We start from the raw sequence: 16,384 nt of genomic DNA, 5'->3' as shown, positions 1-16,384 counted from the left end.
TGGTTTATTTGTGACAGAAAAGCAAAGGCTGTAGAGCAAAGTTTGAGGAGCTTCCTGCATAGAGGGATCCCTGTTTTGTAAGGAATGTGTTGCTTTGGATTAACTGGAAAAGGGATTCAGAAGTTTCTGGTGCTTTTCAGCTGGACAGGGCTTGTTGCAGTTACTGAAATGAAATTAATTTCCAAGTCTATTTGTGATGGTGGTCGTGTTTTGGGTTTGTTGTTTGTTTGTTGGGTTTTTGTTGTTGTGTTTTGGGTTTTTTTTTAATCCTATGCCTTCAGGTAGGAAAATCTGTTAGGACTATTTTTGAATCTGAAAATCATTGCTCTACTGATGGAGTTTTAAAAGACGTGTGTGCTTGTGCAGGGTTTTTTTGGGGTAGTTGGGCAAGTGATGGTGGGGAGTAAGAATTCTTTTAACTAATTACTTTTAAACTGTTATTAAACTTCTCTTTTTGCAAGTGGTTGCTTATGCCACTGGGATTCACATAAGAAGAAATTTATTTTTAATGAGTTGTGCCTTTGCATGAATAGAGAGATTGAAGAGAATAGCAGTCTCTAAATGAGATTTGGATTGCTCCTTAACATAATAAGGTCTTTAAAACCTCCATCTACTTATATTCTGTGTGCAGCCTAGACCTATTTGGGGAGAGAGACCAGAGAAATTATTTCCTTGCTGTGTGTTTTGTGCATACCCATATTAAGATTCTGTACAGTAAAGGTTGAGAGCTACTTGGTTAGTCTTTATTCCTTGTGTGGCCTGACCCCAAACTTCAGTAGCCTTGTTTTAATGAGTAGCTGACAGGCAGGGAGAAGTGTACAATTTGCAGCCATCCAAATTGTGATGTGGAGCTCTGCATCGGATGCAGAGGATAGAAGTGGTGAGAACAAAATAACTGGCAAAAAAACTAATGGCAAACTATTTGGAGAATGGACCTAGAAGATGTATTTATCTACAACAGCAATGATTTAAATAGTTTCAGCTCTTCTGTACCGGACAGCATAATAGCTTTGTGAATTTCTTTAATTTTTACCTGAAGGTACTTTTGAAGAGCATGCTATAACTGCTGAGTTTTGTGGAGAAGCCAGGCTTTAGTGATGGAAGAGTGTGTTTCAAGCAATGATGTTTCATGCTGTCATTTAGGACATGGACAAGCAGGCAAGTTTTAATTCCCTTGAGCAGAGGATCAAGGGCCTAGTGTGAAGGTTCAGCATTAAGGTTTCAGCCTATCCTAGAGAAGCAAAAGATTGACAAATCTGTACACAGATTTGAAGTGAAACAGCAGTCGGGAGCTTAAGTATGTGGGCAAGGCCAAAGTTTCCAGGGCCTAGTTCATGTTGCCTACCATGGAAGTAAAATATTATTGGTGAGATAAGCAAGAACTGTTTTTCTTAAAGAGCAGCATTGTCAGAAATTAAGATTGCTGACAGTGTACATAAAATAAGAAAAGGTGTGTTGGCTGATGGTTACTGGCCAGACGTTTACTAGCCACAGGTGTGAGAAGAGCTGCTGGAGCAGAGCATGTTGAAGTTGAATATGACAACTGGCAAGCGGGTGAAATCCTAACCAGAGTGGCTGGATAACTTGTGCACAATTCTGGATACTGTGTGTTTACTTCCTTCAGCTGATAAGGAAACAGCAAGTACTGTGAACATCTGTGATACATCTGTAGTAAGGTATGGCAAAACTGGATACAGACACAGGAAGGGAAAATGACCTGACTGGTATAAATAAGTTATTCTTAATTTTTCGGTTTTGTAATTGGCTCTTCCACAGCTGTGGGATTCTTCTGGATTTGGAAGGCGCTATCATTTCTTTCACTGGGGTAGAAACCAACTCTTACTTGGAGTATGGTTAACTGGAGCTGACAGAGAAGGAAGTGTTAAAGGCAGTTTTCCCACTGAGGCCAGTCTGTCTGGAAAATATAATGGGAGATAAGTGGCCAACTTCACACTGGCTTGGCCCAGCATGGACCAAGGGAGAGTACATAAAGCTGTTCCCAGTTCCCTCAATGCTCAAGGTAGGGGATGTGTGCGATGGTATCCCCACAGAAGCTGAGCTTGGAGCTGGCAGTAGCTTATTGAGTGCCCTGTGATGCAGTCAGTGTTGTAGATGCCCAATGTGGAGCTTAACAGTCTTTGCCTTTGCCTGTTTCTTGAGTCTTCCTGCCTTACTTCAGGGACTGTCTCCAGGCTTGTTTTCTGTGTTAGTTATCTCTCATCATCAGTGGCATTTAGACTTGTTTCTTTTTCATCCTCTTCCCTGCCTCCCCCTCCACAGTGAATCACAGAAGGGCTGTTTTTCTTAGTCATTAAATGTAGGTGTTTGCACACCCCGGCACAGGCGGATCAGGAGGAAAATTTAGCAGACAGCTGTCTGGCAATTTGAAATTAAGCAAGAAGTACTTTTATGGGTTCCAATTAATTTTTTTGTAAACAAAAAGTATATATGTAGTAGCTACAAGATTCTGTTCTACAAATGGGAAGTATATTTAGTTTGTTGTATTTATTATGAAAAGGGGAGGTGGTTATAATTTAGCCCCACCTTGCAGTGGACATATTATTTTTTTGGTTTTTTTTTTTCCTTTTTGGTACCCTATGCTTTATATATATCTTGCATATCCTTTTTTGGTATTGGCTTTTATTTTCAGCTATAGAACTCCATTTTGGCTCCTGACCACATCTTGGCTGTTCATGGCGAATTGCTAAGGAGCTCATCTCCTTCTGCAGATATGGAGAGTTAGATAGGTTACCAATACTGGATGTCAGGCAGTGCAATTAACTTTAAAAAGTGAGCATTACTCTTGCCATAATCTTACTTAATGTAATGACACAAATGTTGAGATGTTTTGAGACCATCAGACACTTGAAGTGAGGGGAAAATACTAGCAGAAAAAAGGACCTTCCCGATGAGGTTTTTCCTTCTACCTGGGCTTATGGGTAGGCTCCAGAATTTTCATGGTCTATGCTGAGTTCCAAACTGACAGAGATGTTTAGGGTGGTGTTAATTGGTGGGGACAATGCTGATCAATGAGACCATGTGTATTGGTCTTTTCCTTCTTACTTGCAGTGATTTAATGGCTACCCATGAAGAAGCTGGTTAGAGTGTTTAAAAACTGATCACTTTCTTAGAATACCCAGCTAATTGTATTAGCTGAAAAGAAGCATGAAGTGTCCCAGCACCTTCGAAAGAGTGGGTCAGGGATCCATCTGCCTTTGATGTTACCTAACTTTGGAAATCTTGGTGTTTAATACTTTTTGTATCTCCCATTAACACATTGAAGTATGATATAAAAATGGAAACATTTTTTTCCTGCCTCTGAAGTAATGTGAGTAAATAAGTAATTCAGAACTGTGATTATGACTGTTCAGGTATTAAGAGCAAAGGAACGCAGAGAAGCAGAGTGGCTGGATGAGTTTGGGGGTGTCTCAGAACTGACAGTGCAAAGGCACCTGGGAGGCTGATAAGGTGAGTAATATTTTTCGTGTTCTTTGGAGATTAGTGTTTTTCTGTGGTAGATGTGTGTTCCAGCCAATAACATTATGGAACAGCACAGAAATGCTGACCTGTTACTGACCAAGATTGTAGCTCCAAGAAGGTGCTTTGCATTTGAGCCAATGGCTTTTTGATGTGACCCTCAATAGTGCTTCTTCGAATGCAGTGCTGAAAATTTTCACCAAAATTTTTGTGCTGCTTTACAAGGAAAACTTGCTGAAAGCCATTAATAACAAGTGTGTTTTAGTGCTTGAACAGAGGCCAGAATGAAATTGGATTAAAGGGCGTTTTGCCCTTGAGTTAAATGGCACTCTGGAAAATGCTTATCTGGTATGTATTGTGCAAACATGGGACTTAAGGGTTCCCAATAACCTTTAAGGTCAAGGTAGAAAAATATGAAAAACTATGAAATTTTACCAGATATAGCTAAAATATGCTTCTGAATTTTGTAGTAATTGAAATAAATTACAAGATTTTTTTACTTTTTAAGTTTTTTAAATTTTGATTTTCTGGCAAGATAAAATTTTGAGGCTACCTAACATTTTTTAACTAAGACTGCTAAATATGACTATTGAAATTCATGGGCCCAATGACAAAAATTCTGTAACTGTTTAACTGAAATACAGCAATTGTAGGTATGAACATTGGGTCAAGAGAAAGCATGTACCTCCACTTTTTACTTTTGGTAGTTGTTTTATGCACTTTCTATATTCCAAGGAGCAGCTCATTCAAAATAATAGCTCTCATTGAATAAGAGCAACAGATAGTCCTTAAATGTAAAAATCTAGCTGGAAATGGACAATTGCCTTGTCCTGTCCCATCAAAACCACACTTGAGTCACTTTACTAGATTTTAATTTGATTTGCTATGCTTTTTAAATGGATGGAGGAGAGACTGGCATACTATATGTGACACACAGTAAAATGAGAGAACCAGTACCCTTTTTGCTAGAACAGCTTTACATGCAAACCAAATAGTTACCTCCATGTGAAGAGAAAAGTCGTTTGAGAGGTTATGGTGCTGGTTTGTTTGCTTAGTTGAAAAGATTGGTGAATGTGTGCTGCTGTGGCCTAAATTCTTGGGTACTGACAAAACCAAACTTGCTCTAGAGGAAACTTTTGTGATTGCTGAAGACATTATTAGGGCACATTTGACAGTGAGCTGAAGAGAATACAGCTTCAACCAAATGTTATGTTTCTCTTTTCTTTCTTCTGTTTCAGATGTCATCTCTACCAAGGAGGGTGAAATGTGGAGCCAAAGTCCCTACATCAGAAGAACTACCTTCATTTCTTAATTCGTAAGATCATTTTTTTTCCTTGGGATTTTATAAGCATTTATACTAAGCATGAGCAATTGTGTAAGAACAACATTCAGTTTCTGAGAAGTTGATTAAAAAGTTTTCATGCACAAAACTTCAGTTACAAGATGCAAATTACTTAGGCTTCTTCATGCTCATAATGGAGATAGGGTGAAAGTGAGTTACCAGTTGTCCAAACAGAGGTGTGTATGATGTTTGTATACATCATAAAAGTTGGTAGATTGTTTAAGCCATTAGCTCTGCAGCAGTGTGAAAGACCTGTATTTGTTGACTCTCTACCTTTCTGTTAATTTTTCCTGTTCACTTTCTTTCATGCCAAAAACCACTCAAGACTACCTTGCTTATGTATTTTTTTTTTCTTCTCATAAGCAATATTGTTGATTCATTTGTTTTTCAGGACCTCTGAATCAGAGGAGGAAGAGGAGGAATGGGAGCCAAAAAGCAAAATTGCCAGGAGACCTCGTTTGCCAAAGAGAACTGAGGCAAAAACTAAAAAAGCTGCTGCTCCACGGTCAACTGTGGCCAGGAAAATGGTCAAGAAGGTAGCAATAAAAGAGGAAATGGTGAGTGTCTATAAGCAAGAGACATTTAATTACATCTCTTGGGAAGTAACATGAACATTTTTTCTGACTCTGGTTGCCTGAGTCTCATCAGCTGATAAAATTCCACTGTTCCTGTGAATGTTCAGTATGTTGCAGAAGCATGGCTTTGTTTTAAATTAAAGCATCCGTGATATGAGGGTCCTCCTTGAAAATTTTGGTCAATGATAATAGGATGTGTTTTTCCCTAGATATCTTTCAACAATGTAAATAAATAAATGCATCTGTTCTTTCTGTAATATCTTGGGTTTTCGTATTGCACCTTTGTTGTCTTCTTCCTTTTCACCATTGGGGTACTACAAAAAAAAAGGCAGCCTGTGCTTACATTTCCTTGCATGGCTGTTCAACCCAGTAAGGATAGCAGTTTTATTATTATTAATATAGAACAGAGTTTTATTGAAAATTAGATGCTGCTGTCAACTATTAACTTCTGAGATTACATCATGACAGAAGGCAGTCCTTCTGACTCCTGAGGATGATCTCTGCAGAAAGTCAGTAAAGAGGATGTGGCTTATCCTAGGTTAAACTGTATCTTGGCAGACCAGATCTCAGTTCCAGTTCCCATGCTGGTAACCTAACACCTCAGAAGTGCTTCCCTGCCCTGCTGCTTCAATGAATGGAGGCAAAGATTATAAGTCAGTGTCTTCTGAAGGAAGGTCCTATTATTTGATCTAAATCAGAGATCTGCTGTGTGTATTTGTATTGTTTCCTCCATGCAAGATACATTTCAGGTTTCTTGATTTCTGGCTTGGTGTTTTACAGCCAGAGACATTACTTGGCAAAATGATGTCTGGTAGCAAGTCATTTTAGAGTTTAAATGAAATGTTGAACCACTTTGTAACAGTCAGTACTTAATATGGTTTTAATGTCTTTTTGGCAGGATGTATCCTTGCCTATTGCACCTGTAGAAGATAATAAAATGCAGCTTCTAAAACCTAAGGAAGAAAATGCAGGCACTAAACCAAAAAGTTTAAATCGAATGACAGAAGTGCCTAAGAAAATGGAAATAAATTCATTCCAAGGAAAAAACCAAAACAGTTCAATGAATGATGAAAAACCCTCAACAAGTGTTCCTGTAGTGAAACAAGAGAAATGTGAGGAGTTTGCATTTGATGAACCACCCTCTAAAAAGATTAAGTTGAATGCATGTCCTGAAGGAAAGCCAGTTAAAAATCTGGGAGGGAAAATAAAAGAAGAATTTGAAATGAACTGGGATATTGTACAGGTATGAGAGATTTTCCTTTTCTGAGGTACCAATGAAACTATTTCCTGCATAATTAGCACTTAGGATCTTAACATACAATTTCAGTCCTCTGAAGATAAGTAGTCGTTTTACCTCTGCTTAGGTTGTCATAAAATGTGTATAAATATAGGTGTTGGTTGGTAACTGTTAAAACTTCAGACTTTTACTACATCATTCTAATATCTGCGACTTTGGGTGTCCTTTGAACAAAGCTTGCCCGTAGCATTTTGCATGGCTCTCCACTATGAGCTCATGGGATTTTTGGTGGATGTACACAACTGAAACTCCCACAGGAAGGGATGCTGACAGATTTGAAATGTTTGCGTGCAGTTTTACAACTTCATATTTAGTCAGTGTGTATCATTTAGTTGCGGAGACCCATTTGAGAGTGTTTATCAATTTATGGTTCCATCAGGAAGGAGATTTGCCTTCCTCACACAACAGTGATAACAAGGGAGATATCTTTTTTTTTTTTTTTTTTTGTAGGATTTTAACTTTGAAGCCATTCAGGTGGAGGCAGTTTTAGCATAGCTCTTGTGCTGGAAGCCTGGGTGTGATCATGGAAGATTTTAATATGAATAGAATGGGAATAGATAAGACATATTGTATTCATCATCCTTAGTACAGTCTACTTAAGAAAGCTGTAAAATTTGTGGGTATTCTCACATATTCCTGGAAATACATATGGAGAATTTGATCTTTGTGTGCTCTGAAAGGAGTGAATATGATTGTGCTGGTGTTGTTATATTTTTAGGTTTCAGAATGAATCTTTTGAAAGGCTTTTGTATCAGCCCTCTATAGTAACTACTGTAGTGAAATGCAAACAAATCGTGATGGTTAAAATGTTACTAGGATAAGCTGCTTGTATAGGGTGTCAGTGATTCCATATTGATACCCTGTAACTTTAGAAAGCTCAATTTGTACAAAATCATGTTTAACTTTGCAAGGCTTGGTTTGTCTTGAAACTGTCAGTAGTGTCACTAGTTTCCTGTTACTAGTTGAGTGGGATTTGGATCAGCCCTGGCTTTGTGGGTTTTGTTTGTTTAGCTGAACCATGAGTATGTCAGTGTTGGCTTTAAAAAAAATTCCAAATTTTCTGAGTTGCTGTGTACAGTTTATGGTCTCCCTGCTTTGTTTTATAATTTTGGTTTGATGTTTTTTCTTTCTTACCTTTTTTTTTTTTTTTTTTTTTTCCCCAAGAGATACTGCTTCCTGCATTTTTTAATGTGGCTAAAAGTTTCTGCAAACACTGGTTGCTGCATGTCTTGCTGAAATACTGTGTGTGGTGGCTGGATGCATGAGAAGTCTGACATCCTGTCTTGGGGAGGACAGTAGTCTCTGCTGGCCAGTGCAATGTTCTGGGAGTGGTTTTGAATGTTGAATGAGAGGCTGTTTAAAGCAATCTACCATTTCTCTTAAATGTGTTTGGGTTTTTTTCTCTCCTTTGGCAGGCCTTGTCAGAAATAACAAATGTTGAACCATGGGTATGTGCAAACTTAATTTGGCTCTTTCAAGAGGAAAACACGATTCCTTTTATTGCTCGGTACCGAAAAGAGCTCATCAATAACCTGGAGGCCGATGCCTTGCGAGAAGTGCAGCACGCATTGGAAGAGCTACGGTAAGTGAGTCAACAGCACAAGAAGGGGTCTGGGTGGGAGGTGAGCAACAACTGGCTGCTGCTCCTGTGGCCCTTGTTTTACCTCCTTGTACACACTACAGCTGTAAAGGAACTAATACAGAAAATAGTTTAAAACTGAGGTAATTATGCTTGATACCTGTCTGGGGTTTTGTTAGGTTTTTTGGGAGGTTGGGTTTTTCTTGGTTTTTTTTTTTTAATCTAAGTAACAAGAAATCTAGAATTATTAATTGCCAAACAAAAACTAGCATCTTAATTTCTTTGCAGTTTATTAAAACTGCACAGACAAATTTGTACTAAAAGAGTAGTTAATAGTTGCTGGAAATACATAGCATGATGAAATGGAAGCTCCACTCTTAGAAAAAGAATGACTAAGAACCCCTTGGCTCCCTGCTTGGATCAGGGAAGCTTCTAGTGAAGAGCCCTTCTTAGATTGGAGTGTACCAGGAGATGAGGTTAAACTATCCCAGATCACTGCAGGAAAGAAATGATCAGCAAAGCTTGTGGCAATGGATGAGACTGCTTTCATTCCATCTTACTTTTGAGTGACCCTGTGTTCTTGAGATAGCAAGGGAACAGACTGGTCAGCTGTTCTGTCAGCTTGGTGTTGCCCTCCTTGTACTCCCTGCTAACCCCTACCAAGAGATCTTTTCCAAGGAGGGAAGGTGGCCTGAGAGAGTTCTTGTCTTAACAAGAAATTAAGTAATAACAAAATACCTCTGCTGCTTGTGGTTGCTCCCATGTATCTTACTGAAGACCTAGGAGTTTAAATCTGGTAGCCTGTACTGGATGCTGCAGAACTATTTTGATATGAGTTCTGTCTGTAAGAGCTCATGAATGTGGATTTATTCTAGGGCCTTTTTATTTGGCTTCCAGGCCAGCAGTTATTACTATCAGTGTTACTTGATGATTTTTCTTAGTACTACCACAGGGTATTTTGATACAGTTTTGAACTACCTGAAGAGAAAGAAAAATGGTTAGAAACTTTTAAATTATCAGCTTGGTTTGTTGAAGGTTAACATGAGATACAATTCTCAGGGGTTTCAGAGAGTTACAACTGTGTAATAGACAGGCCACGATCAACAGACATTTTAATTCACTGTGAAATGTGACTGTTAACATTAATTTCTTGTGTTTTAGTACTGTTGCAAAGAAGACACATATGATGATACAGAAGTTGAAGAAAGAAGGAAGGTTATCCAGTTGCCTTTTAAAAGGATTGCTAAATTGTAGAACTTTGGAAGAATTAGACCATGTGGTCAGTACTCTACTCTTTCTCAGATCAACCTTAGTTTAAATGTAATCTTGCATTACTAAATAGTGCATAGCATAATCGAAATATTTGCTGCTTTTTAATAACTGGTTTTGTTTTGTTTGTTCTTTTTGTTATAAGTCTGCACCTTATAAAACTGGGAGTAAAGGAACCAAAGCCCAGAGGGCCAAGCAGCTAGGATTAGAACCTGCTGCTCTCTCCCTTCTGCAGAATCCTGTGGAACTCAATCTCTTTTCTTACATTAGACCCAATACCAAAGGTAAGTGTTGTGCTTCTTTGAGCGGTAATGTTCTAAATGTCTGAAAATATTTTAAGAGGGAAATTACTTTAATTGTTCTGATGTTGCTGGAAGTTAGGCAGCTACTTGAAATTCAACAGTGCTTTCAGAACATGTGATAACATGTTAACACATTTAATGACTCTTCAACCTTTCCTCTCTTTGTATTACAAATAGTAATAACTATGGTAAAGAAATGACATAAATCTGGAGACCTTATAGTTGACATCTGTATATACTGGTAAGAGAGGGAATCACACCACACACACCTGAGACTTTCCATTGTTCTACTTGAATTCCTGAAGATTCAATGCTGGTTGTACAAGAGGTTTATGCTCATAGTCTGTACAGAGGGAAATGTCACCCAGCAAAGCATATCTTAATAAAAACTGGCCTAGGGGATTGGGAGTGAGCAGGAGAGTTTGTGTCTGAATGACAGCAGGGATTGGAAAAGATGTAATTTCTGTAACTTGAGCAAGAACTTTTAACAGCATGATTGTCACATATGGATTGCAGAATTGTGTCTTTGAATGCAGTTATGGGTGGATCTGTAGGGGGCAATCTCTGACAATAAAATGTGAAGATTGCTGCAGTCTTCTGTATGATGTTAAAATAGAGATGTACTTCTATTCTTCCCTGCTCCAACACGTACTTTTTGAATTTCAGCATAAAGGTACTGAACCTCCTTAGTAAGGCTGGCTCTTACTTTTCCCACTTCAGTTTATTTAAGGATGACTTATAAAATTCTGCTAATTTTGCAATGAAAATCAGTTACCAAATATTCTGGTTATTAAATTACTGCATTTCAGCATATGACATTACTTCATACAGCAGTGTATTGAAGCCATATATCTGACTATTCTGGTGCAGTCTAAACAGCCAAAAAAAAATCTCTGTGAAACTTCAGATAAATTATTTAGAATATATTCAAAAGTAAGTACTGTTTGTTGCACCATAAACATTTGTTTTTGGAAACCAGTACGCCTATTTCCAATTCTGTGCTAAAAATAATGCTGCTTAGGTTTATATAATGGTCTACCTTTGAAAGACATCAGAAGTTATATACATCTGTGAACTGGGTCACTTTTATCACTTTGGGAGCCATTTTGACAGCTTATATACAACTTGAGATCAAAGTGGTTTTTTTTTTTTTTGAGCAATGAGCCATTTGCAGTACAGAAAAGTTTTCATCAAATCTTAATATTTTGATTCTTTTAAATTCTCAGTGTTTTTCAACTTATCCTAAAAATAAACTGAAATAAAAACAGCAGTTCATGCTTCAAGGCCTGACATTGGAAAATTAAAGAAGCAGGCTAACCAGAAAACTTTGTTCTTCTTTTTAGTTGTATGCATGATCAAAAATTTCTCTAATTATACAAGCATGTGCTGATGGAGGACACAGTAAAGTGCCTGTGTGAGTGATGCTTGTTGAATGAGAACTTTTTGATTATTTCCCAAATTCTGACTTGTTTGGGCCTGTGCTATCTCGTTCAAATAATCTACCTGAGTGTCTCAGTCTGTGTTCAGTATGATGCATGTCTTCAAATTCCCTTAGCTTTGTATTCTGACATCACTTCTACCATAAGAAATAGTAACTCTGGATGTAAGGATCCAGAATTTACTTCTGATAGGTTTAGGCATTTAATAATGTATACTTATTCTCACTTTTTTTTTTTTTCTTTCTGGCAGGTAAGCTTAGCTTCCTCATCTTAAAAAGGGGCAAGATAAATTTTTTCATAGTGTGTAACTGTATAGCCTAATCAGAAGCAGGGTTCTGGGTTCAATGAATAGGTAAAGCTGTGCAAGCTGTTAAAATGGTGTAAATAAAGCTGTCCATTAGGCAGCAGAGTGAACAGCAACATGTGTTGCAAGAGACAGTTAATGCTACATCTGCCAGCTCTAGGATTCTTGCTGTTTGTTCTGAGGCATTCATTACTGACTCTTGCTAGAAGCAGAGCTAGATATATCAAATTAAAATACAAGATGTCTGTTTTATTTCATTATCTCTGCTTCTGGTCTAATTCAATCCCTTTGCTAAGGAGAATTATGTGCTTCCTCTTTTGGCCATTTGAAGGAAAGAATGGGTTCTGTGTGTTGGAAATTAACCAAATGATTCTGTTATCTCTCCAGAGATAGGAAGATATTTATAACTCCATGTCTTTGAGGACATTTTATAACTTCAGTGTTTCATAGGAGAGGTTGATGGTACCCTGACCTCAAAGTGTTATTGTACACACTCCAGCTACAATACAGTGGAAATATAAAACTGTTCCACAGAGAAAAGACCAGATTACCTGCAAAGAATTTTAGGCAATTTTCATACCAGTAGCAAAATATGTAGACTTCTGCTGGAGTTGCTCATTTTACTAAAAACTCAATTATATTTAACTTTTTCAAAAGTTATATTTAAATATCCAATTTTACTATTGCACTATTTACATCACAAATTTCAAGATCTGTTGGCATCCAAGTAAAAAAAAATTCTCAAATTTTAATATAATTTTGACTTACAATAATGCACTGGTCACTTCAGGCTCATTAAAAATGTAGTTTCAGATGTTTTGAAAAGGAAGCTTTAGTTGATAAAAATTTTAATGAATTAGGATTCTTTTAAATCTTTGCAAGCCAGTCAGATACCTTTAATCAGTTTCATCTCAGCTTGCATATATTTTCTTAGTACTTGAGCAGTTGTGTAAAGTAATTTTATTAGTTTTTTCTATAATTATTAACTGTATATTATAGTGACTGCATATTCTGTAATTATTTTTCTTCTAAGGGCTTGAAAATATCCAGGAAGTAGAGGCTGGAGTGCAGCATATTTTAGCAGACATCTTTGCTAAAGATAAAGATACACTGGATTTTATCAGAAAATTGTAAGTTTTGTTCTTACTTTTTAAGCTTTCTTGCTTACATGGTAAAATGCAGTCTCCTAGTGGCAGATACAGGACCTTATCTTAATGATGTGAAAACTGTGTTCCTGTAAGATGGATTTAGGGCCATGCGGTGTATGTTCATTAGCCCGTCTGGCTGTCAGTGCAGTAGAGATCTGCTGTGAGCATGGCGTGGTGCTCTAACTCCCAAAGAATGAAAAACTCTGTGCTCTGCCCTGTGTATGGAAGATCTCCCTTGCAGTTAGTGACCCATGAGGGAATTTTCCCTCTTTGTGCTTTCTTCAGGCTATAACTCTTCAGAAGTGAATCTGCTTAAGCTGTTGCTCCAATAGCTGATTTGGCATCAGTCAGTGTAACTAGTGTGCAGTGATGGTTGATTTTGGCATTGGTAGCCAATAAGGCAAACAAATATGACTGTTTTTAAAGCAGGACTTGGTCATCCTTTAATTTTGAATTTAGCTGAATTTAAGTTTTCTTACCTGACTTCAGTGTTGTCATGTCTGGGGAGTAGGTGTGACAGGCAATAGTCACTCGTTATTTTATTTTGTCTGCTGTGTGCCACCTGGGGTGGAGAAGAGAGTTATCAGAGAATATGCACCACCTTAGGAACATGCAGAGCTGCTTTGAATCAGCAATGTGATAATTTCAGTGAAGGGCGTTGTTTTGTAAGGGATGTGCTGTCACTACCGGACTATCACTTTCATTATTTTGACCACTGGAAGTTCCATAGTTGAATACTCAATGCTTTACAGATGAATCCTCTTCATCTGAAGTGTGTTGTATGTATGATAATCACCAGGAGCATTCAGGATTGACTGCCATTTTTTTTGCAACTTCCCAAAATTTGTTATGTGACGGTTAAGCCATAACTGAAGTGTGGATGATGGCTTTTGAGTTTGCATTCCCTTGAGGAGGGGGGCTGTGAGCAGCTTTTTCTGCTTGAATGTCTTCTCTTGGTATATTATAGTCAGTACACATTATGTCACCTCAGCATGAAGTTATGTCATCCAGTTCTGCAGGTAATTAGAGTTAACATTACTTGTAATTGATAAGACTCCAAGCTTAATTTTTATTTGATCTATGCAGTAATGACTTGCTACAAGTTTCATGCTAAAATACCTTATAAATATGATTTTCTCCTGTTCAGGTGCCATCAAAGGTACATTTCCATCCAGTCAACTTTGGCAAAAGTGTCGTCCAAAAATGGAAATGAAAAAGATATAGATAAATTCCAACTGTACCATGAGTTTTCTTGTAATATAAAGAATATTCAGCATCATCAGGTAACACTTGATATTTTAATGTTTTTTTCTTAGAATTTTAACTGTAGTAAATGTTGCTTTGTTTTTGAATTGTGTTGCTTAAAACTAATTCTAAAGATATTTTCTTTTTCTTTACAGTTACCACAGGTATTAGAGGCTTTCAAATTCTTGAAATGCAGAAATAAGCTCTTGATCTCTGTTTTAAGAAACAGAGCAAAGGACTGCTATTTAGTACCCTAAAATGGGTTTGTTTTGCAAGTCATTTTCTTCTTTTGTGGAGCATCTTCAGTTATCCTAAGCCCCAAGCTTAGACTTACATAACTGGGTAAAGAAAGGAGGGCTGAACCAAACCTACTAGCTGATGGCTTGACAGCTAGGCTATCCCTGTTACTGAAGTTCAAAAGCAGAAATGTGATGCACTCAATGCAACTGTCAAGACCTCTGCACTAATTCATAACTAATCACCAAGTGAATTGTCTCTTGTTTTATTTATAATCACCTAGCTTAAAAAAAAACCAAAACAAACCCAGCAAAAACCAATTAAAAAAACCAAATGAGAATCCCAAACCCAAAAAAAACCATAATATCACAGAAGACAGACCATTTAGATGCCTCTAACTAGACAGGTTCTTTTCCTTTAGAAGGCTCTGATATACTTATTTTTTCTGTGCTTTCTGTTTTAAACCAGTGCATTTCAAATTAATAAAGGATTAATTTATTACCAAAAAAATTCACACTATTGATAGGCTAATTTTTAAGCTGTTTTTCCCCTTTCCAATATGAAAGGTGTTAGGTGAAAGACTAAATAGCTACTGTTGATTTCAATAGGCTGCTCTTGAAGAGGTACCTGTAGTTTTTCTCTTTGTAATAAGTATTAACATTTACTGTACTTATATTGATAGTTATTTGGTGAAAATTTGCTTCTAGAGGGTTGGGAAAAGTTGATAAGAGCAATGGAAGTACATGTTGCATAAGTGTTTCCTAGGGTGATGATATGATTTAGTTCTTGTCCAAGGCATCTTGTTTTTTTACTTAAGGAAAACTGTTGCTTAGCTACAGTGAGGGCTGAAAACTGTATTTCCCAAACCTGGTGAGCACTTTGATTATGTGGCTGCACTGTTTTATCCAGGATATGTCCTTAATTTGTCTGTTTGATGTAACAATTAGCTCAATCTGCTTTGGTTTATTCTTCCCTGTTGCTAATGTGAATACCTCTTTCTTTACCCATTCTGGCTCTTCAGAGAAATAATAAGCACTGATTTTGCAGCTGGCAGTCCTGTAATCATGGGATGGTTTTGCACACTTACGTGCTGCTTTTTATCTATCTGCATATTTCTGCTATCAACTATTCTAGTACATTGTATATTTCTGTACTGTGAATTGTAGAAGTCTGAGCTGCTTGTGCTTCAGTGAGAGTTCAAGGTGTGACAAGGCCCTCTGTACTAGTTGAGCAAAAAATGCATTTTATGATAGTTTCTGACATGTGAACTTTGCTGTATTGTAAATATACTGTAACATTTCATGTCTGTTTTTGGTTCTTGGGTTCTTCTTTTTTCAGTTTGTCTTTTTCCCTTTTGTATTTTGGTAATGAAATAAGGAGAGTTTTTTTTTTTAAATTTTTTTCTTTATCTGCCATTTCTTTATTAAGTTTAAACCCTGGTATAGTACTTTTGAAAGTCTTTCTCATCATCATTTTCTTTGTTACTTGACCTTATTCCCCTACTGATGCAAATTGCCATTTTTAATGTCTGTATTTTCTTGGGTTATGACCATCCTTTTCAATACCCAAAAGTCTTCATTTTTTTTCTTCACCTAAGACTGTGAAGAGATAGTTCCTCTGTGTATTTAAAAACTGGTAAAAATATATTCTTAAAGAATAGAGTCCAAGATGCCTTCAAGAGAAGGAATTCTCTAGTTTGGCTCAAGATTATTAAAAGAAGCTTATATCTGAAAAATATATAGGAAAGCCTGAACCTCAGAGTGATTTATATAATTTACTAATCCCCAAGAACTTTAGGTTAAGTAGGTGTGTTTGAAGAACAATTGTAAAACTTACTACTTTGAAGACCTTCTCTACTGCTATCATGACTGCATACAGACAAGTGTTCTGAATGCCTTTAGGTAGAGCCAAAAGTCAGCTTTAAATCACCTCTTTTCAGAGCTGCAAACAGAAGATTCCATAAAATACCACACTGAAACTTGTCATCACCTGAGTATGGAAGTACAAGTGATCTTAAAGACCTGGGTACAACCCTAACTCTGCTCTGGCTTAGATGTGAGTACAGGGGGTGCGCAGTAGCCTGGCATGTTACCTGTAGGAGAAAAAGCTGTGCCTTTGTGACCAAAGCCCTGGCAGCTGAGAGTGTGCTTTGCAGCACATGTTGCAGTGA

At 37.2% G+C, this 16,384-nt stretch overlaps 1 protein-coding gene across 2 annotated transcripts in view; it reads left to right on the top strand.

Annotated features, from left to right (window-relative positions):
* The window catches only part of SRBD1 (S1 RNA binding domain 1), a 123,496-nt gene that overhangs the window by 630 nt on the left and 106,482 nt on the right, over positions 1-16,384 (top strand). Inside the window, exons 2-10 of one of the 2 annotated variants that reach the window (XM_068185887.1) lie at positions 3,372-3,468; positions 4,716-4,792; positions 5,211-5,376; positions 6,293-6,637; positions 8,107-8,273; positions 9,432-9,549; positions 9,685-9,823; positions 12,618-12,714; positions 13,880-14,015. In XM_068185887.1, coding sequence (XP_068041988.1) covers positions 4,716-4,792; positions 5,211-5,376; positions 6,293-6,637; positions 8,107-8,273; positions 9,432-9,549; positions 9,685-9,823; positions 12,618-12,714; positions 13,880-14,015 — 1,245 coding nt within the window. In that variant the 5' untranslated portion in view covers positions 3,372-3,468. The remainder of the gene's footprint in view (positions 1-3,371; positions 3,469-4,715; positions 4,793-5,210; positions 5,377-6,292; positions 6,638-8,106; positions 8,274-9,431; positions 9,550-9,684; positions 9,824-12,617; positions 12,715-13,879; positions 14,016-16,384) is intronic. The other variant, XM_068185886.1, reaches the window with a different exon arrangement.

The sequence above is a fragment of the Anomalospiza imberbis genome, chromosome 3, assembly GCF_031753505.1.
Source record: "Anomalospiza imberbis isolate Cuckoo-Finch-1a 21T00152 chromosome 3, ASM3175350v1, whole genome shotgun sequence".
Taxonomy (NCBI): Eukaryota; Metazoa; Chordata; class Aves; order Passeriformes; family Viduidae; genus Anomalospiza; species Anomalospiza imberbis.
Note: the sequence above shows the minus strand (reverse complement) of the source record. Positions and strands in the feature narration are given on the sequence as shown.